This window comes from Nyctereutes procyonoides, unplaced genomic scaffold (genome assembly GCF_905146905.1).
Source record: "Nyctereutes procyonoides isolate TBG_1078 unplaced genomic scaffold, NYPRO_anot_genome, whole genome shotgun sequence".
Classification (NCBI taxonomy): Eukaryota; Metazoa; Chordata; class Mammalia; order Carnivora; family Canidae; genus Nyctereutes; species Nyctereutes procyonoides.
In genome coordinates, this window is record NW_026575140.1 from 32,936,564 (window position 1) to 32,958,976 (window position 22,413).

General features: G+C 58.9%; 3 protein-coding genes across 3 annotated transcripts; 1 reads left to right on the forward strand and 2 right to left on the reverse strand.

Moving 5' to 3' along the window:
- Positions 1 to 2,409: 2,409 nt before the first annotated feature.
- On the reverse strand, positions 2,410 to 7,817 carry VWA1 (von Willebrand factor A domain containing 1). The gene is made up of 4 exons (XM_055305532.1): positions 7,681 to 7,817; positions 6,060 to 6,617; positions 3,959 to 4,237; positions 2,410 to 3,830 (listed from the first exon to the last, which is right to left on the reverse strand). The coding sequence occupies exons 1-4, from the start codon at positions 7,751 to 7,753 to the stop codon at positions 3,493 to 3,495; spliced, it is 1,248 nt and encodes a 415-aa protein (XP_055161507.1). The 5' UTR covers positions 7,754 to 7,817; the 3' UTR covers positions 2,410 to 3,492.
- Positions 7,818 to 12,766: 4,949 nt separating this feature from the next.
- TMEM88B (transmembrane protein 88B) lies at positions 12,767 to 16,486 on the reverse strand. Its single transcript, XM_055306383.1, has 2 exons — positions 15,968 to 16,486; positions 12,767 to 15,002 (listed from the first exon to the last, which is right to left on the reverse strand). Exons 1-2 carry the CDS (start codon positions 16,241 to 16,243, stop codon positions 14,742 to 14,744), a joined length of 537 nt encoding a protein of 178 aa, XP_055162358.1. The 5' UTR covers positions 16,244 to 16,486; the 3' UTR covers positions 12,767 to 14,741.
- Positions 16,487 to 18,496: 2,010 nt separating this feature from the next.
- Positions 18,497 to 20,813, forward strand: ANKRD65 (ankyrin repeat domain 65). Its single transcript, XM_055305231.1, has 4 exons — positions 18,497 to 18,572; positions 18,726 to 18,946; positions 19,084 to 19,630; positions 20,373 to 20,813. Exons 1-4 carry the CDS (start codon positions 18,519 to 18,521, stop codon positions 20,811 to 20,813), a joined length of 1,263 nt encoding a protein of 420 aa, XP_055161206.1. The 5' UTR covers positions 18,497 to 18,518.
- Positions 20,814 to 22,413: the final 1,600 nt, after the last annotated feature.

Sequence of the window (22,413 nt, forward strand, 5' to 3'; positions counted from 1 at the left end):
GCTGCACCTCCCACAGCACCCCATAGAGGCTCTGCTGGAACAAGAAGAGGAAGTGGGTAAAAGGTGTCCACTCTGCTCCGTCCAGCCCAGGCCAGCATTTGGCAAGCTTGTGTACTTTTATATAAAAAGGAATGGCTTTGAGAATAGTCTTGCATTTAAAAACCAGTTTCAAAAAAATAAAATGTTTCATTTAACTTGCCTTAATTCGAAAAACAGAAAGAGGTGATGGTTGTTTAAGGATTTAGGTAAGGTAGGTGCACTCCCTTTGATGAGGGGAGAGGGGGTCCCAGTTTCCCGTATCTAAGAGCTCCATACTTTGCAATTTCCCTCTCTCTCTATGTAGATACTTTTTTTTTTTTTAAGATTTTATTTATTCACGAGAGACAGAGGGAGAGGCAGAGACATAGGCAGAGGGAGAAACAAGCTCTATGCAGGAAGCCCGATATGGGACTTGATCTTGGGACTGCGGATCATGCCCTGAGCCAAAGGCAGATGCTCAACCGCTGAGCCACCCAGGTGTCCCTATGTAGATACTTTTTGAAAAAAAAAAACTTTTTTTTCAAGTAGTCTTGCCCATTGTGGGACTTGAACGCCCGACCCTCTACGTATTGAGCTAGTCAGATGCCCCATACTTTTCAATTTCTTTTTTTTTTCTTTTAAGATTTTTATTTATTCATGAAGAGGCGGAGACACAGGCAGAGGGATATGCAGGCTCCCTTCAGGGAGCCCCACCTGGGACTCACTCAGTCATGCACCCCAGGATCACACCCTGGGCTGAAAGCAGAGGCTCAACCACAGGACCACTTTGGTGTCCCCCGATTTTTCATGGGCGGTACAAAACATCCTATCCAGGGCACCTGAGGGGCTCAGCTGGTGAAGCCTGTGCCTTCAGCTCAGGTCATGGTCCCAGGGTCCTGGGATCGAGTCCTGCATCCCTGCTTCCCCACATCCCTGCAGTAGGGGCCCTGCTCAGCAGAGGGTCCACTTGTCCCTCTCCTTCTGCCCCCTCACTCCCGCTTGTTCTTTCTCTAATAAAGTCTCAAAACAAATGGAAGGGGGGGCACCTGGGTGGCTCAGTGGTTGAGCATTTTAAAATCTTAGACCGGGAGCCATTGTGGAGGGCAGACACATCTTTCCTAAAAACACTTAGTTAATAAGAGGGAATTATGATGATGCATTAACATTTAGCAGAGAAATATGGGGTTGTCTGCTGCTTGTGCTGAGCTGTTCTGCAGCCAGATTCCCTGACATCCCTTGCCCAGCATGTGGCTTTCTTCTCTGAGGGAGTTCTCCACCATTGAAGACCAGGAGGAAGGACTGTACAAATTGGAGATACAAGTGGACATCTTGGTCCCCAACCTGTCCATGAGCCCACAAAGAGAGGACATAGGTGCTCCTGGGGAGCCCCACTCAGCCCCTGCAGGCTGGAAGGGGGTCCTCTCTGGCTGCCCAATGGGCTTGGACCTACGGGTACCTAGGGGATCAGGGTGGGGCATACTAGCCTGCATGTGGGTTCTGATCAGGCCCATGTTCCAGGCCTGGGGAAGGTTTCCCTCTCTGGTTGACACTGCCCCGGGAGGGAGCCAGCTGACTCGGCTGCCCTGCTAGCCACTGGTCAGTGCGTAAGCAAACTCCTGCATTGGCACACACAGGCCACACGGTCCCACTTGACTTCCCTGGGTGTGATTCCTTGGGGGTTTTGGGGACAAGTAGGAGAAACCTGACATCACTCAGCAATGCCTCCCTACTCTGAGCACGTCTGGCCTGGCTGGGCACTACCAGGGGACCCTGGACGCACCACCTTAACTCCTCTCCCCATTCTGCTTGTTCTGGTCCCACAGGCAAACCCTGGGCTCTGGCACAGCTGGCCCCCACAATGTTCAGTACATGGAACCAGTGGGTGGTGCAGGCCTTCAGTGCTTTGTCAGGGAGCCATGGGATTCTTGGAGTCTGGTTCTTGACAAATGGTCAGCTGAAGGCTGACCTGGAACACATGCCCACCAACCCAGAGCGGGCAAACTGAGAACACTGTCAGGGACACGAAGACCACCTTCATAGACCCTGCAGTTTGCTTGGGTTCCGGTCTCAATTTCCCATTAGTAGGCCGCTCTGGGAAGTCAGACTGCTGCTGAGAGTGATCTTGCCAGCAGAGGGCGCTAGGGCCACACTCCTAGGCTGAAGGCTCTGGTGGCTACAGCCCTGCCCTGTCCCTGTGACCCCATAGGACCGGCCAGGGCTCCCTGAAGAGGAGCTGCAGGTGACAGGACGTCCTGAGTCTCAGTACCAGGAGGGGCTCAGCTCCTCTCCCTTCTCCAGCACCAGGCACAAATGTGGCCTTCCATGTGAGTGCTTTCACAGAGCTGGAGCGTTGGGACAAGGTTGGAAAGCACTCCACGGAGACTGCAGGGCTCAGTTTACATCTAATTTACTGTATTTTAAAGTCTGGATGTTAGTGGGGAGGAGGCAAAGTGAGCACTGAGTGGTGCAGACAGAGGAGTACATGCCTTGGTGGGACCGAGGGACAGCAGGTTCTGCTCTCAGGACTTGCCGGGTGGCCCCAGGATAGTAGTCATGACAGGAGGTGGGGTAAGAAGATGCCGCAGAGAATCGCTGGGGTGAACCCACCCAGGGGAACCACATCTGTGGAAGTTGCCCACTCAGAAGCAGCACTCCCTTGGGGTGCTGGGAGCAAAGAGCCCTCCTCTCTCCAGAAAGGTGTCATCTGCATCCCGGTGGCTGTCCTGGGGCAGGAAGGCAAGGCCACTGTCCCCAGCAGGCACTACCCTCAGGCCAACTAAACACCCCTGGTAAAGACCATGTTACTGCTCACCCAACTGCTGACCACACCATCAACCTGCCACCACTCCTCCTTCCCTGCCGTTTTACAGATCCTGTCCCCTTGTGAGAAGACTTTGGACCCTGGCCAGAGGCAGCTCCTTGCCCCCCTCATCCACCTTCTACCAACATCTAGGACCTGAGTGGCTGCAGGGACTCAGAACCATCAGCTGGACCAAGCCCTCTCAACCCAATGCCAGCCCTTGCCACCAGAGGGTCTGGTCCTTCACACAGTGAGAGGTCTAGCCGCTCTGCTCAGCTGCCTCCTGTCCTGGGCTCAAGGCCAGTCCTGGATCTGAGGTTCTCAGGCTGCCTCGGATTCCCTGTCCACCTTCCTGCTAAATCTTGCCCAAAGGACAGCGCCATGTGCCCAGCTCTTGGCCCAGGTAGGGCAGGGGGTCGCGATGGCACGAGCTGCGGCCACAGCGGCAGCAGAGGGTCAGGCCCCAGAGGGTCAGGCGGGGGAGTCAGGTGAGGCCTGCGTCCTAGCAGGCAGCCGCCCGGGCAGGGCGGAACCTTCCGCCGCAGGAGAGTTCCGGTGGTGGTGGTGGGGGTTCGGGCGGAATCGCCGCGGGGCAGGCCCTGTTTTCGGCGGTGGGCACCTCCCCCGCCGGGTTCGGGAGAAGGGGGCCCTCGGTGTGGGGCGGCGCGGCCGGCTCACTGCTCCCGGCCCCCGGCCCCCGGCGGCAGGGGGCGCGGGGCGCGGCTGCGCTCGCCGTCCGGCGTGCAGGCCTTGGCGGAAAGCGCCCTCTCGCGGCCCGAACGGAAGGCCGCCGTGACGGTCACCAGGTAGGCGGTACCGGGCGCCAGGCCCTGCAGGGTGGTGCTGTTGCGACCCGCGGGCACCTCCAGGCGCTGCGCCTCGCCGCCCAGAAGCGGCCCGACCTGCACGTGATAGCCCAGCACCGCGGCGGGGCCCAGCGCGGGGGCCCAGGTCACCCGCAGGCTGCGCGGCCGGGCGTGCGAGATGACGATGCGCTCTGGCCCCGCCTCCTCTGGTGGGGTGGAGAGAAGGGAGGGGGAGCGCACGTGAGCTGGGCGGAGTCTCAGGCCCCGCCCCCGCCCCGCGGCCGCGCCCGCCCCACCCCACCCCACCCCAGCCCGCGCTCCACGCCCAGCTCACCCAGCAGCGTGTGCACCCGCAGGTACTGCGGCCTCACCAGGCGCACGTTTGACTCGGGCACCAGAGCCACATCGTAGTCCGTGTCAGGGGCGAGGTCGACCCAGGCCCAGCCCGTGGCGTTCCCGGGGAGTTGCTGGCGACGCACAGTCCCTGGCTCCGCGCTGGGTGCCAGCTCCAACACGTAGTAGCCAGAGCCTTGGGTCAGCAGGGGCGGCCAGGTCAGGCGGAAGCCGCTGGACGTGACCTCGGAGGCACGGAGCTGCTGTGGCCGCATGGCCTCTGCGGGTGGTGCATGGGGTCAGGCTTCCTCTGGCCCTGCATGGGGCCCCGACTTCGGACTCAGGGAGGCCCGGGCAGGGAGAGGTGGGGACCTGGAGCACTAGGGAGCCAGGCTCCGCAATGCCAGCTGTGCTCATGACCCACACACCGGCGACGACAGTGCAGTCGCCCACTTGGGACGCCACCTGGCACTTCCCTGCCTGCCTCAGCCATAAACCCGGACAGGTGAGGAGGTATAATGGCCACTTCCTGTCCACTCCAGTGGCCTGAATAAGGGCCCCTCAAAGGTAGTGTCTGAGAATACAGCACCAGCCACGCCCCAGCCCGAGTGGCCAGCACAGGTGTGGTCAGCTCAGCTCTGGAGAGTCAAGGCAAAGGGGCGCCATCGGTGCAGCCAGAAGATGGGAGGCCATGCGTGGGTGGGAAGACACCCTGAGGAGTGGTGATGTGACAACCCCAGGAGGAACTGTACATGGGGTCACAGTACTGCCTGCCTCAGGTTTCTTGGAGGGGGGCTCCTGGGTGGGACCCCCAAATGTGCATTACTCCTGAGCCTGTGACCCCACGTGGCTATCTGAGTGACCATGCAAGCACATAGGTTGATAAATGTCTGGGCAGGATTATGGCCATTGGGATCCTGATGCTTCCTCCTTTAATGCTGGGTGCTACAGCAGTCAGCCTGGCACTCATCCTCCTGCCCATCCCCCCATATGCAGACCCCACCCTACATACAGCCTCACTGCCCTGCAGCCTTGGGTCTTTCCTGTCCTTCTGCTTTGCCTTTCCTCCTGCTGGCCTCCGTGTGGGCTCAGCTGCAGTCCTGAATACAGGGGCCACCCAGGGCCCCATAGTCCTCGGGGGAACACCTTTTGGGAGTACCCCCCACGTCCTCTGCGATCCCGTCCACAACCACTTCGTTATTTGGTGCATATGATTAAACCCACTGGCAAAGACTTAGGAAGATTACCCTGGGGTTAAGTGGACTTTTTCAGTGATAGAGGGATGAGTCAAGCTATTATCTCTAGCCAGGCTGTTCATCTCCAGCCCCTCCTCACATGTGAGGTTTTCCCTGGGGGTGATAGGGTTATCCAAGGGTGGTACCCTAAGACAATAGTTGTGGGTCTGCTAGCCCCTGCAGTGGGCCTGCTTGCTCTAAGCCTAAATAAAACTCTCACACAATCCTAAAAACCACCAATTGGTGTGATACCACGCACACTCCTCTGTGACGGTCCCCACCCCTGGGGTACTAAGGCGCATCAATATTTATTCGTACATGTCCCAGGCAGTCCTAGCCCACTCCATGACTTCCATACTCTCATTACCCCGGCAACTGGTAGTACTATAGACACTCCTTACAGTTTCAATGTCGCCGTACAACATAACCGCAGAGCCCCCCCAAAATACCCCCCCTATAAATTTTCACCCCCCCCCCCCAACAACACATTTTTTTTCCCCCCCCCCCCCCCCCATGTACCCACATCCCACCAGATGCAGCCCCTTGGTCTCCTGGCCCACTTCAGGCCCCCAACTGATGGGTAGGTCTCCTGGCCCACTTCAGGCCCCCAACTGATGGGTAGGCCCATCATCAGAGAACCCCACCTGGAGGTGTTTACTCAAGCCTGGCTCTCTTTCCCACTGCAGCCCAGGCAGGGGGGCCTACGGGGCACATAGTTGGAGCTGTCCCTAAAGGACGCTCAGAGAAGCCATGTGTGTCACCTCCCTGCTGAACCCCCAACCCACACTGACTCCAGAGCCCTGGCCCCTGCTCCAGGCACTCCAGTTCCTCTCACCCCACCTCTTCCTGGGGTCTCCCAGGCCCTACCAAGAATGGATCCCGTCAGCTCCTGGGCAATGATGTGCAGGTCATCGACATCCACAAACTGCAGGTGCTTCTCAGGAGGGGCCGAGGCAGCAGCTGACAGCTCCAGGAGGTTGCCACGGCCAGTACTGACGATGAAGACAGTGACACCCAGGTCCTTCAGCTCCTGCATGGGGGGCCCCACGGGGTCGCTGGAGCCGCCGTCTGTCACCCACACCAGCACTTTGGGCACCCCTGGCCGGGCCCCTGCCACCTCTGCAAACAGCTGCTCCTTGGCGTAAGCCAGCGCCAGGCCAGTGTTGGTGTCGCCCATGCGCTGAGCTGCAGCACGTATGGCATCCTGGACAGCCTCACCTGAGCTGTGCTGGCCGAAGGGGAACTCGGTGTATGGGCGGCTGCCCACATGTACCAGGCTGGCACGCAGAGCCCCGGGGCCCAGGGGCAGCAGGGCCACCAGCTGCCCCAAAAACTCCCGAACTCGGGAAAACTCATAATGAGACACGCTGGCCGAGCTGTCCAACAGAAACAGCAGGTCTCCCTGGGGGGCTGAGGCTGGGGCGCCTGGGGGAGAGGGGAGAGTTCAGCCCCAGGTGGTAGCCCCCAGAGAGCCCCACACCCAGGGCAGAACCCCCAGGGCCTGAGCTTTCCTGAAGCTGGAGCTTGCCCAAGTAGGCCCTGAAAGCCTGCTTCACCCCACCCCCAAAGGTCCTGACAGTGGCACCTGTGGGGGAACAAGGGGAGGGGTCCTGAGCCAATAAGTGGCCCACAATCTCAGTAGGGTCTAGCTCTGCCCCTTGGCCATGTACCTGGGGTGCTCTCTGGGCTCAAATCTCATATGTAAAGGAGAGCTAACCCCTCAAAGCCCCGGCATCCTCCCTTTGCTCAGCAGACTCTGTGCAGGGTGGAGCCAAGGGTCCTGGCCCAGCCCCTAGGAGTATGGGTGGACAGGCTTGGGTCACAGGGGGTTCCTTTCCTCAGGCTTGGCTTCCAAAGAACCAGCCTCCAGGCTGGAGCTCAGGCCCACAGCCCTGCCTCTAGGTAAAGCAACTAGTGTGTGTTGGGGGGCACAAAGCAGCTAGGGAGACTGGGCACTGAGGGGGACAGAGAATGATCACAGCCGGTGCAGCCAGGCTGGAGTCGTGACCCCACTTACAGATGATGTCACGCCTCCTCCTGAGCCATCCCCTGCTCCATCTGGACCCAGGAAGTGGTTACCTGCTGCAGCAGCCTGAGGCCCCCCCCCCAGGCCTGCCCCCTCCTCCCGGCACCCCTTCCACCACTGGGCCAAGGGCTGACAGGATTCTCTTCTGTGCCTTGCGGCCTGTTTCCCCCAATCCAGCCCTTTTACCATCCCATCCCTCATCCCAAGGAGAAAAAAACTGAGGCAGGGACCGCCTCCCCGACAGACACCTCCCCCTACCTTTCCACACGCCCCACCCCCCTAATCTGGTGCCTGCCTCCCAGCCCGGGGCACCTGGGCCCGCCCACCGCAGGTGCGTGGGGTACCCTGCGGCGGTCCCGACCCAGCGGGCCGCAGCGGGAAGGCTAGAGGTGCCCTGCGCCGGCGGCCGGGGGCAGGGGCGCCGCCCGAGCTGGACTGCAGCCCGCCGCCTGCCTCACTCACCACGTTCGGCGCCGCTCCGCGCCAGCGCCAGCCGCAGGCTCAGGGCCAGGCTGAGCGCCTTCCAGGCCAGCATCGCGCGCTAAGGGAAGGGGCGCGCTCGTCCTCCGCTCTCGGCTCGCTCTCTCGGGGACTGCAGGGCGCGCCGCCGCGCAGGCCGGCCCCGGCCCCGCCCCCCGGGACCCCGCCCCCGAGACCCAGGCCCCGCCCCCGGGAGCGCAGGCCCCGCGTGCAGAAGCGCACAGACTCCGGGAGGCTTGCACGCCGACAGACCCGGGCGGGCAGCGACACGCCGCGCTCCAGAGCTGTGACCGCGGCACCCACGCGTGGACGTGCAGACACACATCCCCACCTCTCTGTCCTGGTTGGGAGGCCTCGGGGTCCGGGCTGTCCCCTGCCCCTGGGCGGGAGCAGAGCAGGGAACTATGACGCTGGGCACCCCCCCAGCCCACCGCCCGTGACCCCTCAGTGCTAGTAGTCCCTGAAATCAGGCCCAAGGGCAGTCCAGGTGTGCGACGGGGCTGGGGGTGACACCCAGAGCAACCTCAGGCTAGCGAGGTCCAGGCCCTGGACTCACTTCCACCACAGGGCTGAGAGAAGGGTAGGCATTGGAGGCTGGACACTTAGAAAGAAAACAGGGCATTGGGAGGGGCGGAGGCCAGAAGGACACAAAGCCCCCTACTCCACCTGGCTCCCTGGAAGAAGAGACTTAGGAGCAGGGAATGGCTGTTCAGGCCCTGTCCAGTGTGACCATGCTGGAATGATTGTTGTTCTCATATCCCCTGCCCAATGAAGGGCCCAGGGCCTGACCCCAGATCAAACGCCAGGACCAAGGGCAGGCCCCCAGCCCTCTGGAGGGACCCATGAGCAAGCCGGGAACCTTGCCATCTGGGATTCTGGTGGGGCCAGGCCAGGCATGGCTGACTGCAGGGGGCACCCTGGGTACCACTTTGGCCTTCAGGGCAGATTCCCTACCCTTAGATGGGGCAGGGCAAGGTCTTCCAGGCAGGAGCTGAGGGTCCAGATGAGGTCCCTCAGTACTGGTAAGACCACTGCCCTCTCCCAGCCACTGTGTGGAGCCAGGAGGGCACAGGTCCCCAGTGCGAGGTGGCAGTGGTGCCTCTGCCAGGATGTCCACTCCCTTCCCCACTCTGCAGGAGGATGCTCAGCAGCAAGGACGGATGGGACTCAATGGTTTTCCTTCCTCCCTTTATGGCAGGTGAGACACTCTGTTAGACAGGCTGGAGCTCCAACTTTGCCTAAAAAAGGAAGTGGCTCAGCCAAGCTGGAGAAGCTGGGGCAGGAACGAGCGAGAACTGTGTCCCCGCTGCCCCCACCCCCTCAGACGGAGTCTTGGCAGTGCTGGTGCTGGCTCAGCTCCACAGACCTCAGGCTGCTGTTGGGACCAGAAACTGCCTGGTGCTTCCGCCTGGGCCCCGTTGAAGGGGGTGGGACACAGGCTTAGTCCCCTGAAGTCCAGGGCGTGCCTCCCAGGGGGGCCTTGCCTGGCACCCAGCCCTGAGACAAACCAGGCAGACCAGGACTGCAGCTGGCGGGGACAGTGAGTGGACGCCAGGGCCAGGTGGTGGCAGCTGGGGGCTGGGGCTCCCGCCAAGAGCCAACCCAGGGGGTGCCGGGGTTGAGGTACCCAAGTAAACATGTGTGAACACCTCGTGGCTCATCCTCCCTCTTACTGGGCACCCACTGTCGGGGGCAGGGAGCTGGGCCATGGTGGGCTGCTGCCCTGTGGTGAGGCAGCAACCGCTTTGCTTGTTCCCCAACCCCTGTGGAGCCAGCAGAGCCTGGTCACACTGTGGCCTGTGCTGCTGGGCTGACAGAGAAGTTTCCCTCCCTTCTGGAAAAACTGAGCGGGTCTTCTTGGCCACGACTCAGGCCTTCAAGGAAGCAGCCGCCCTCCTCCTTCCAGCCTCTCCTACCAAGGGAGAAAGGATGAGAGGCCCAGTGTGAGGATGGGTCTGCTGACGCCCCTGCCTGGGCTTGGCTGAACTCAGCCACCAGCCCCAGTAGAGTTCCTTTTCAGTTCTTCGGCTCATTCTTCCTGCTCATGCTGAGCTCTTACCTGACCCCTGGGAGATGCCCCCCTCCCCCCTGCCTGCATCTGGTCAGTTCTACTCCCCCAGCCCCTGTACTGCCCTGAGGCTCTCCTGGCCACACTGACCCTGCTGCCAGCATCATGGCAAGTCTCATTCCAGTGTCCTGCACTCCTCAAGGGGAGACACAGGCAGATGGAGGGTCCCCAGGGAGAGCAGGGGTCAGCCAGGAGTGTAATAGTCGTCAGGGTCAGGCCTGTGCTTGAGGCAGACGCCAGAGGAAGCACAAACATAATTGTCCGGAAACCTCCTCTCAGAAGAAAGACAGGCTGGGAGGCCGGGGGGTTGAGAAGGACACAGTGAGCCAGGACACAGCAGGCCCTGCCCGCCCGCCCTCTTCCTCCCCCAGGCCTGGCCCCTGCCTGGGCCTGGTGTGACTGAGGCGGGCCTCCCCCACTCCCCCACCCCACAGGCTTGGCCCAGTCTGAGAGCCCCAGAGCATCACTTCCTGGCACTGGCCCATCCCATCCCACTGGTCCACAGGCAGGTGGAGGGGGTTCCATGAAACCCAGGGACATTGCTCTCTGAAGGCCCTGGCCCTGCCCCCACTGGTTCCATGGAACAGTTCCTCCTCCGCACAGACCAGGCCTCTGCAGAGAAGAAGGGCCTTTTGTCCCTAGCTCACTGTGGTCATGTTGACCCTAGGGAAAGGGCAGTTCACAAGGACTATGACCCCAGCCTGAGGGCACTCTGGGCCTAAGGGGTGGAGCAGTGTGGGCCCCTTCCCTCACCAGTGGGGCACCCTGTGCTGCTATCTTTCATGTGTTTGTATCTCACATAGATGTACCCATGCACATTACTTGAGGACACTGAAAGAGGAACAGGGGTTGCTATGGTCCTGAGTTGGGGGTGTGGGGCAAGCTGGAGGCCCCAGATCCCATCACATGGTAGCTAGTGGGGCAGAGGGTGAGGGCAGCAAGAGAAGCAGGTCCTCTCAGAAGGGAACTTGGGTAATGCTGCCACCCACCCAGCTGCCCCACCCACACATTCTTCTAGACTCCACCTGCTCATTCATGGTCAGGGACATGCTAGCACCTAAAGGACTGGTCCTGAGGGTCTGCAGGTCCTGTTGTCTCACTCCGCAGGAGCCCAGGCCAGCCCTCTGTGGTCCTACAGCTGAACCCCACTCAGGGCGGGCAGCCTGGGCATTAGGTGGGTATCACCCTGTCTGTGTTCATCCCAGCAAGTCTGTGCTGGGGCCAGCCACATGCCAAATTCTGCATCGGGGACATGCAGGCACCCTGTCCTCCGAGGGCTGCCAGGCTGGAAGGGGGACAAGCATGCTTGCCAAGATTCAAGTCTACTTATTTTCGCTGTCAGGGGTGGGACCATGTTATACCAGATAGGCACGAGCTACAGGAAGTGCCAAGACCCTAGGGTGAAGCTGGCTGGTGTGTGTAAGGGCAGTAAGGAGGCCTGGGGGCAGAAAGGGTGGGGAAGGTTGTAGGGCTTTCATGGGCAAGGCAAGAGCCCATGCCATGTGTGGGGCAGGGTAGATGCCAGGGTCCTAATGCTAGTCATCTAAGGGGCCCCAGGGTATTTGCCATCTTAGGTAGATGCTAAAGGACAGGGGAAGGAGGCAGAAATGAAGGCCAGCATCCAGGCTCCTGAGAGTAGCTTGTGCAGAGACCTGAGTAGTGTGCCTTTCCTGCAGTGGGACCCCAGCTTTTGTTCCCTCTGCTGGAAATTTACAGGAAGATAATCACCATACCCAGCCCCAGCCCCAGGCAGGGTCCAGGCCAGTTTGGATTGGTAAGCAGAGAGCAGGGAGGGACAGACCAGTGTCAATACTTTGGTAGGGGCTCCCCAGAGATCAGGATAGGGCTCTGGGGGCAGAATGAGGAACTTAGCTTTCAGAGACAGCACTACGCAGCTCACTCACCTGTTCCAGCCCAGAACCCCTTGCCTAACCTGCATGCCTGGATGGGAGCAGGGCTTAGACCAGGTGTGTGGCTGACAGGAATGAACTGGCCAAATCCCCAGGACCCCTACTAGCTGCCACCAATGTCTGAGGGTGTGCCTGCAGACACCTGAGCTCCCAGGAAATACTTCGTGAATGAATAAATTATCTTGGGCAGGTCCAGGAGCCTTATGGGGCCCAATCTCCTGATCTGTGGGGTTGGAACCATGTCTCTGCCTGGGGTATTAGGGAAAGCAGACAGAGGGACACATGCACATGCACTCACACAGGCGCACACTGTGGAGACCCCTCCCCCATGACCAGGCACACTCTTACTGGGCAGGGATCTGGGCACCTGGGAAAAAAGCATTTGTTGCCCAAAGTAGAGGTCTCTGCCTGCCCCACCAGTAACTAAAGGCCACCACCCTTGACTTTCCCCCACTGGACCTCTAAAAGCCAACTGCTGAGCCCCTTCTGTTAACCTCCTACAGCGCCCCCACAGGTTCTCCTTTTGTGAGTGGCTGTGCAGAGCTGGAGCTGAGGCAGGTCATCCCTGGGGTCAGTTAGAGGCCATGCAGTGCTCCTGGGGCAGGCCTGGGAAGTTGGGACACACCTTAGGAACCCGAGGTTCTGGCAGCTGAGCTCCCCATGAAGGCCTCCCCCCTACCCCCCCCCACCAGGCCCAGCTGTTGTTTTGATGACTCTGGGGCCAGACAGATCCTCAGGAGAGTCCTCATCTTCGAAGCCTAGCCAGAGCCTGCCCAACCTTGGGCAGGAGGGGAAGGAAGGCGGCTTCAGACCAGGGGAAGCTCTCCTTGGGCGCTGGGCAGCCGGCCAGGCTCCTGTATGACTGGGCGCAGACAATTGGAAAACCCCAAGAACTCCTGTGGGATCTAAGCCAGTCACACACCGAGCTCTGCTCAAGGCCACGGAACAACCCCTGAGCCTTGTCATAGCCTAAACGCTGAGCTCTGGCCCTGCCACTCACACAGAGACCTGCCGACAACATGGTATGCTAGATCCTTTAAAAGGTCTTTCAGCTAACCCTAGATTCTGGACAAATAACAAGATACACATTTTAGTAGTTTTTTTTTTTTTAAAGTAATCTGTACATCCAACATGGGGCTTGAACTGACAACTCTGAGATCAAGAGTCACATGCTCTACTGACTGAGCCAGATAGTTGCCCCAAGAAACACAGTTTTAAGACACTGCTGGGCTTATAGGGAATATCTTCTAAGGTTCCCCCCAAATTAAAAACATTAAAAATAAATAAACAGAAGAATAATGAACAGAAACTCAGGAAGACGAAAGGAAACGGGGGGTATCAGGGAGGCCCCTCGACGAAGGGATGGGGAGCCACAGGTGCAATTACAGAAGCTGGCCCAGGACCCAAGCCAGGCCCAGATAGGGCATGCGGTGCAGAGGGATTCCCTCCTGGAAGGACATGCCTGCAGGATGCTCACAGGTGCAGGTTGACAGTGGAAAATGAGTATCCATTCAAAGAAACACTATACTGTTAGTGAGAATCAGCAGAAACAACAAATAACAGATTCAGACCCCTAGAGAGTGAGAAATTAGAATTGTTAGGTACAGAATATAAAATAACTGTGAGTAGGGGCACCTGGGCAGCTCAGTCAGTTGAGCATCTGCCTTCAGCTCAGGTCATGATCTCAGGGTCTTGGGATCAAGCCCACATGGGGGTCCCTGCTCAGATGGGAGTCTGTTTCTCTTCTGCCTCTGAGCCTTCCCCCCACCTCGTGCACTCTCGCATTCTCTCTGTCTCAAATAAATAAATAAAATCTTTAAAAAAATAACTGTGGGTGAAATGCTCAAGAAATTGAAGCAAAACTGGAATCCCAAAATTGAAATGCACGGAGACTCTCTCCCATCTGATGAGATTTGAATAAGAAACAAGCATAACTTTTTGATATAATAAAATAACTTAAAATTAATTAAATGAATGAGCTAATTGGCAGATTAGACATTAGACACAACCAACGAATTAGTGAACTGGAAGAAGATAAAGAAATTGCTCAGAATGCAGCCCAGAGAGCCAGGAAGACAAAAATACAAGAGACAGGCAAGTGGACACCAGGAGGAAAGGGGAAGAGATGCTCCCAAAAAAGAATGCAAACAATCAACGGGAGGCCAATTTGGTGACATAGGTAACGGCTGAGAATTCTCTAGAACTGATGGGAAGCACAGTGTATACTGAATGGGTGAATAAGAACACATCCACGACTAGAAACATGCTTAAAGGGCAGCCTGGGTGGCTCAGCGGTTTAGTGCTGCCGTCAGCCCAGGGCGTGATCCTGGAGAGCCAGGATCGTGTCCCAGTCCGGCTCCCTACATGGAGCCTGCTTCTCCCTCTACCTGGGTCTCTGCCTCTGTGTGTGTGTGTCTCTCATGAATAAATAAATAAAATCTTTAAAAAGAAAAGAAATATGCTTAAAGCCAAAGATTGCAAAAGATAGAGAAGATCTTAAACTTATCCAGAGAGACCGAGCTCTTAACTCTGGCACCTGTCTAGATGCTAGCCCAGGTCACAAGCCGAGCCCTGACCCCCAGCCCAGGTTGAACCCTGCAAGCCCTGGGGCTGTTGGCCACTGCTGAGCTTCTGGAACTATGTGTCTCTGGCCGAGTGTGGAAGTCTCCCGCGCAAGTCTCAGCACCGGTGGAACCCTCTGCAGACCCACTGACTGACCAGACAAGGGGCCGCAGGGCTGCGGGACAGAAGCCAGGAAGGCCATCTTTTTCTGAGCCTGGCCATGCGCCCCTACTCTAAGGCATTTCCCTCCTCCCTGGGGCCTTCCTGGTTCCTCGCAATGACAGGGAACTGCGGGGATAGGGAGACCTTGGGGACAGGCGGACCTCGGTCCGGGGGAGTCCGGTGCCATCTCGCGGCCACTCCAAGCACTGCGCTCGAAGCCCCGAGGTGGGCCCGCAATTTTCTAGGACGGAACCTGGACGCAGACCCCGCGATTGCAAGCCGGGGGCTCCCTCATGGGGCGGGGGATTTGGAGGTCTCGTCCTGTGGAGGGGCATCTGGGGTCACACCCAGGCGCAGAGCTGTTCCTCCTCGTCGGGGTGGCGTCCCACCCGCCCACGGTCGCTGGACCCCGGGTGCCGGCGAGGTCCAGGGGGCCAAGCTGGGGGCGGCAGCAGCGTGCGGAGGCGCCGGGCCAGGCGGGTGCGGGCAGCCGAAGCGAGCACGAGCAGAGGAGGCAGCGAGAGGAAGCCGAGAACGATGAGTGCCGCGGAGCCTCTATCCGACAGCAGCGTGCGGCACGCGGGGCGAGGTGCTGGGTGAACCTGGGGGCGAGGCGGGCAGTCAGGCAGGGCGGCGAGCGGCCGGGAGCAGGTGGCTCTGCGGAGGCCTGGGGGCGGGGCCCGAAGTCAGGGGCGGGGCCGTGGGGGCGGGGCCTGGTAAAGGACTGGGGGCTGGAGTAGGTGGACCTGGCTAGGCGCGCGGTCAGTTAGCCCCTGAGCGGTGGGACCTGGGCCCATGTTTGAGGGCTTGCGGGGTGGGCTGGCTGGGCCCCGGCATTAGTGAATTGAAAATAGAAGAACCGGGGCCCAAGCAGCATATGACCTGCGCAGGAGGCCCTTGAGGGGAGGCTCAGAGCCTTTCTCCGGATCGTCCCATCCCCACGGTCCTTCCGTGTCTGCTCTCCTGGGGTCCTTCCCTGTGTTGGCATTGACCTGGAGCTCCTTCCCGGGGCTCTCACCGGACGCATCACCTTCCCTTCTGCAGCCTTGCACTCTGTGCCCCTCCCCCGCCTCTGACCGACTCCTTCCCCCCTTCTGACCGACCAAACCAGAGCCCATTCCACGTGAGGAAGTCCAGCCCAGGGCAGGAGCAGTCTACGAGGGGCTGTGGGTGCCCGTAGGGGCGGCGGACTGGAGAACTTTGGCAATATCTCCACCTTCTCTTCCTGGGACCTCCCTCTTCTTCCCCCCATGCCCAGCTGTCCAGGCCCTGGTGGCCCTTGGTACAAGGCTAGGGGGCCTCGGAAGGGGAGGGAGCAGGTCCAATCCAGTGACAAACAAAAGCTCTTCTTTTGCTGTGGCTGCGGGGTGTGTGTGTGTGTGTGTGTGTGTGTGTGTGGTTGGCAGAAGCAGAGGCTTACCAGGGAGGGACACAGATGTCTCTGGGACAAGGGGGCCATGCTGGGAGGAGGGAATTCACCTAGAGCCCCAGGGCTCACACTTCTCAGGACCCCCACTCCCTAGGGCCCCAGCCAGCCCCCACCCTGCCCATGGATGGCTTAGCTCACCCTTGAGTGGCACAGGAATCCCAGGTACACGATGGCAGCTGCTGGCAGCAGTACTAGCACGAACACAGTTGCAGGCAGCAGTAGGTGCAGCAAAAGTCTGGCCAGGGCTTGGCCAGGCAGCAACAGAGTCCCAAGGCCTCGGACAGCCAGCCCTACCCACTCTGGGGACCTCAGGGCTGAGGCCTGGCTGTCAGGAAATCTTCCCGGCAGCATGGGTGCTGTGTCCGAAGTGCCCCCTCCTTCATCCTCCTCTGTCTCCTTCTCCTGTTCACTCATGCTCTTGCAGGCAACAGGCCCGGTGGGTTCACAGAGGTATTCAGATGGCAGGACTTAGGTCTTCAGGTCAGACTTCCACCCAGACCCCAGCAACCTTAGAGGACCCAGATGGGGGACAGCACCCTGGCCCACGTAGGTGCAGCTCTGACCATCAGTCTCTGAGGTCACACCCCAGCCTCAGTTTGCCCTGCTGCCAGGCTGGGCTTCCCTCTGCCAGGCGACTACAGCTCCAGCCCTGCTCAGTCTCTGCAGCCAGCTCCTGTGTGTTCTGGTCAGGGCTGCACAGCTGTCCTAGCTCTGGGGGCCCTCCTCCCTCCTGGTCCCACCCCCTCCTCGCTTCCAGCTCCCTCTCACAACAACTTCATTTCATAGATCTTGACTCTGACAACTGCCCCATCAGTTGCGGCTGTGTTGAGGTGGCCACCCACTGCACTTCCTGTCCTTAGTCCCTGCTGGTGCCCTCATCCCCAAACCTGGCCTCTGTCAGCCTCAGTAAAACAGGGAAAACACTGGGTGCCTAGACCATAGGTGTGTTGAGAGGGCATGTGAAGCACTTAGTGCAGGACTTAGCACACAGTAGGTGCTCAGTAACAGCAGCTACGGTTATCAGCATCCTTTGTGTTGAAGCCTTGTCCATCCTGAAAACAGTGGGAGCGTGCATTTTGTTATTTCACCTGGGAAGAACGCATTCCCAGGTACTCCGTAAACCCCAACTAATTTCCCTCCAAATTACTAAAATGCTCTGAGCTCCTAACAGATGTTAGGTTTTTCTTGCATAGCATTTGGCATTTTAAAAACCGCTTACATAACTAGCTGACATTCAAAGAGTAGGTTGCCTGTGAGCTGAATGAACAAGCTGTGCGATCACGTATGAGCGTCTCCCCTTCACTCCTTCTCCCACCATTGGCTTTATTACATCCAACTTCTAACATTTTCCAGTGTGTAAATTCCCTTTGGACACAAATGAATGGTGGAGGATGGCAGTCAGTGCAAGCAGGTTTAAGGAATGCAAGCCTAATACATGCCCCTGTGAGAATGCAAGCTGAGGTTCCCTGCAACACATGCCAAGCCCTGTTGCCCGACACACACAATTGTTTTCACAGGCATAAACATAACAAGATCTTATAGTGGCTGTTTATTTATTCAGATAATGAAATGAGGGTAAAAAAATGTTGCAAACAATACTGTTCAGATGGATGCAGAGTTCAGGTGGAAAAGGTACCAGTCAAATTTCCTAAGCTCCACCCTCTGCTTGGTCCGTCTTGCATTCATTCACTCATGCTATAAGCACCCCTGAGCTCCCTCAGTGTGCCAGGACTGCTCTAGGCCGGGATGCCATAGGCCCAATGTGGGCCTCTGCTCTTCAGGGGATTGCTCTGTGTGGGTGCCCCAACAGGCCTGCATGCATTTATAGCTCAGTGAGGCAGAAATTGGGATGACCCGCCACGCAGCTGGCCCTCACAGTCTCCTGCCTTCAGGAAGGCAGTTTCTAGGCTTACCTGGCTCTCACGAGGTATTGGATTTTCCACCCGTCTTCCCAGGGTGCAGAGGTATTGGATTTTCCACCCGTCTTCCCAGGGTGCAGTGTCCACAGAAGTAGCTCTTCCATATCAGGGCTCCTGGGTACCACCCCCCCCCCGCCCCCTGGCGGCCTGTCAAGGGATGCAGGGAACTGATACCTCGGCTCCCTTGCTTTGGCTGGCCACTTAGGTAGTACCTACCCTCAAGGGGCTCCCTACTCCCCATAGTGTCACCCAAGTTGCCGAGCATCCATGGTAAATCAATCCTGGTGTGGAGGAGTTTACCTCCACAGCCTGGAATCAGGAGAGAGGCCAAGCTCTAGCCCCAGAGGTGGTCTTAGCCAGCAGGGACAGGAGTAGGGGATGAGGAGCAAGACCTGAGGGAGGGACCCAAGGGAAGGCATGTGGGTGCCTCCCTGGGGCAAGTCATGGCACATCAGAGGCTGTGGGCGTGTTTCTGCCTGCCTGGCCTTTGTTTCCCAGGAGGGAGGCCAAGCCAGGAGCCCTGGCAATTGGCAGGGGAGGAAAAGTGCTGGAGCAGGGACTGCGGCCAGCAGGCAGGGTATCCTCTTAAGTTGCTGGGTAAACAGTGCATAGAAGTGTCCCTGAGCCTGGCGCAGGGGGAGCACTGCTATCCCCACCCCACAGCCTCGGTTCCAGACTTCTAGCCCTTTGCAAGCAGACAGCCCCACCTCCACTCTTTCAGAAGGAGTTTCATGAGAGGGCTGTCAGGCTGTGGCTTGGCCAGGAACCACATGGAGAGGACCCCTAGCTGGATGACAGAGTCCCAGGGTGGACTCCCTTTAGGGGTAACTAGGAGCTAAACCCTTCAGAAGGCTAAGTGGTAACCTGGTCCTTGGGGAATGGTGGTGGTGGTGGGCAGTTCATATTGGCCTGAGGACACATGGACAGGGGCTGGACAGGGGTCTCCAGTATCCATGAAGGATTCTTGTTCTTCCCAGATGGACTCTGGAAGCTCCCAGCCAGGGGGGAAGGACATGACAGAGGCAGGAGGTGAGCAGGAACTTCGGTGGGTGGAACTGGGCTCAGAGGAGGCCCTGGGAGCCAGGACAGAGGGGCCCAGTGACCCACAAGCCTGGGGCCTCCTGCTGCAAGCTGTGTGGAGGGGTCACCTTGGCCTGGCCAGGAAGCTACTGCGTCAAGGGGCCAGCGTGGAAGAGAGGTGAGCCCCAGGGTTGGACCAAGAATCTTCACCAGGGCGGGGTTGGTGGGGGTCCCTTGTCTGGGCCAGGGGGAAAGGGCCCCTCTACCTCTACCGGGCCCCCCTGCCCGCGGCCACGCCAGCCTCGCTGCCCACAGAGACCACAGGGGCAGGACCCCGCTCCACCTGGCGGTGCTGCGCGGCCACGTGCCCCTGGTGCGTCTGCTGCTGCAGCGAGGGGCAGCCGTGGGAGCGGCCGACCACGCGGGGCGCACTCCACTCCACGAGGCCGCCTGGCATGGGTCCTCGTGGGTGGCCGAGCTCCTTCTGCGGCGGGGGGCCCTGGCGGCGGCGCGCTCGGGGGCTGGCCTCACCCCGCTGCACTGGGCCGCGGCGCTGGGCCGCACGCTGCTGGCGGGGCGCCTGCTGGGCGCGCCGAGCCCGGGCCCCGCGTTGGCGGATGCGCGCGGCTGGACGGCGGCGCACTGGGCGGCTGCGGGCGGACGGCTGCCGGTGCTGGAGCTCCTGGCGGCGGACGGCGCGGGCCTGGACGGCGCGGGCCTGGACGGCGCCCTGCTGGTGGCGGCCGCTGCTGGGCGCGTGGCGGCGCTGCGCCTCCTCCTAGCGCTCGGGGCGCGGGTGGACGCCCGGGACAGCGCGGGGACCACGGCGCTCGGCGTTGCGGCGAGTCTGGGCCGCAGGCAGGTACATCGCAGTGTGTTTGTCCAGTGTGTCTGCCAGGAGGGCGCAGTCAGGCGGGCCCCTGGGCAGGTGGAGCGGGACTGGAGGGTAGGAGCAGGGTGGGGAGAGGTCGTTGTCAGGAGCCAGAAAGCTGCCTTGACTGTGTCTCCCGTTTGTGACCTCTCTTGGGAGCCTGGGGTGGGGGAGCATGCATGGCCGGGCATTCGGACTTCATGCGGGTGACTGGCAGCAGCAAATACATATGAGCACCAGGGCTATGCTTGAGTCCAGCAGGGCCCTGGGTAGTGAAGAGAGGCCATGGGCTGCTTAGTCTTGGATTTTATCTGAGGATGTTTAGGAGGACAGGTGGTTGTCGGAGTGGAATCTCCCCAGGGTGGCAGAGGGGCTGGCTCATTTTTACTAAATGGGGAAGCAGCACAGAGAAAAAGGCTGTTAGGTGGGGGAAGCCAGATGACGTGCGGGTCAGATAGAAACTGTGTGACCGGGGATCCCTGGGTGGCGCAGCGGTTTAGTGCCTGCCTTTGGCCCAGGGCGCGATCCTGGAGACCCTGGATCGAATCCCATGTCGGGCTCCCGATGCGTGGAGCCTGCTTCTCCCTCTGCCTGTGTCTCTGCCTCTCTCTCTCTCTGTGTGACTATCATAAATAAATAAAAATTTAAAAAAAAATTAGAAACTGTGTGACCCCAGCCCTTCATCTGCCTGGGCCATGGCCAGCCTCTGCCCTCTCCTTCCCTTCTCTTCCAGGACATGGAGGTGCTGCTTGACCATGGGGCAGACCCCAGCCTCAAGGACAGGCACAGTCGCTCTGCACTCCATAGGGCTGCTGCTGGGGGGCACCTGCCTGCTGCCCAGCTGCTAGCTGCCTGGGGAGTGGAGGTGGATGCTCGAGACTCATTGGGACTCACACCCCTACACCATGCTGCCCGGGGAGGCCATGCAGAAGTTGCCAGCCACCTTCTGGACAGGGGAGCGCAGGTCAATGCCACTGGATGGCTCCATAGCACCCCCCTTCACCTTGCCAGGGAGCATGGCCATGGCCCCACTGCAGACCTTTTGCTGAGCCGAGGGGCTAGCCCCACCCTGAGGACACAATGGGGTGAAGTGGTCCAGGACCTGGTGTCCCTGGAGGCTTGCGCCAAGAGCTGCCCACCTTTTGCAGAGAGCAGGAGTGGGAGGGGCACATAGCTGCAGAGGCCCTGAGCTGGACAGAAGTCTCCTGGCTCCCACAGCCTTCAGTGCACCAGGTTCCTCTCTTCTGGACTGAGGCTGCCTGCCTGCCTGTGGGGAGGACGGCTGAGAGGTTCATAGAAGAGAAGGAAGCAGTGGCTTGAGTTCCAGTAATGAACCTGGGACTGCCCACTGCTCCCTGGGGGCACATCACCCCTACAGCTCCAGATTCCTCCACACTGTTTAGCAGAGAGCGTGAGTTGTGGCAACAGATTTGAGTAAGATGTGACAGTCTCCCCTGCATCCACCCTAGGTTTGTCACCCGCAGCTGCTCTCACTGTCCATGGGGATGTTCTTCCTATGTCACGTGAGATCCAGTATCTGTCTTCTGGCATCCATTTGTTACACGGCCAAATTAGTGGCCACAGTTGCTTACATCTCCTCTCTGTCCAGGGCCTGCTCCCAGAACTGCTGTCTCCTCTCTCATACATCCAGTGGATATTCCCTCTGTCCTAAATTATCTAAGGTCAGGCACCAGACAACTAGGGACAGGCCCTATGCACCAAGGACCACTGGGATATTGAACAAGCCAAACCCAAATGTTTCCCTTGCTCTGCCTTGTCTTTCCTGTGAGAACCCCTATAAAGGCTCTGGCCCGAGCTTTCTGCTTCTTCCTGCTTCTTTTTTTTTTTTTTTTTTTTTTAAATTTATTTATTTATTTATGATAGTCACAGAGAGAGAGAGAGAGAGAGGCAGAGACACAGGCAGAGGGAGAAGCAGGCTCCATGCTCCGGGAGCCCGATGTGGGATTCGATCCCGGGTCTCCAGGATCGCGCCCTGGGCCAAAGGCAGGCGCCAAACCGCTGCGCCACCCAGGGATCCCTTCTTCCTGCTTCTGCCTCCACGGGACATTGGTGCCTCTCTTTGGCCCTGTAGGGCATGGCATGTCCTCTCGTCTCAGGAAACGCAAGTAATAAGATATGTTCTTTCAATGGTGTCAGCCTCTCCCTGTCATCACTCAGCCATTTCCATAAATTAAAACTCCTGTGGCACAATTGAAACAGAGAGACAGTTGTTTCTGATGGTCTACCTCTGGATCTTCATAGAAAATCATCACCAGTATTCAATTTAAAACTATAGTTTTTCTGAGAGATGGCTTTATGGGACAGATTTCATTTTTCAAAAGAGTGTTGTGTGCCAAATTAGCGCCTCTGCTTACAGGCCATGGAAATGCTTGGATTTACATCCAGGGCAACAGGAAGACTTGAGGGAGTTTATGTAAATGTGACATGGTCTGATCTGCTCAGGTGCCTGCCAAATACAGAGTTGATGTGTCTAGGGAAGGGAGGTCCAGGGAAACCAGTGAGATAGTGGCACCTTGGCCACCAGGGTGGGATATGCAGGCAGAATTGGGCTGATACTGTGGGCAGAGCCCTCTGGACTTGCTGATGGACTGGACATGGGAGACCAGGGAGAAAAGGCATATCAGTGACTCCTAGTGAGACCTAGGGCTGAGCTGGAGGGGTGTGGAGAGCAGACACACAGGGGATAAGGGAAAGTGGGGACTGCAGTGACATCTTTGGGATCCTCAGGGAGGATGGTCTTCAAAGGCACAGGA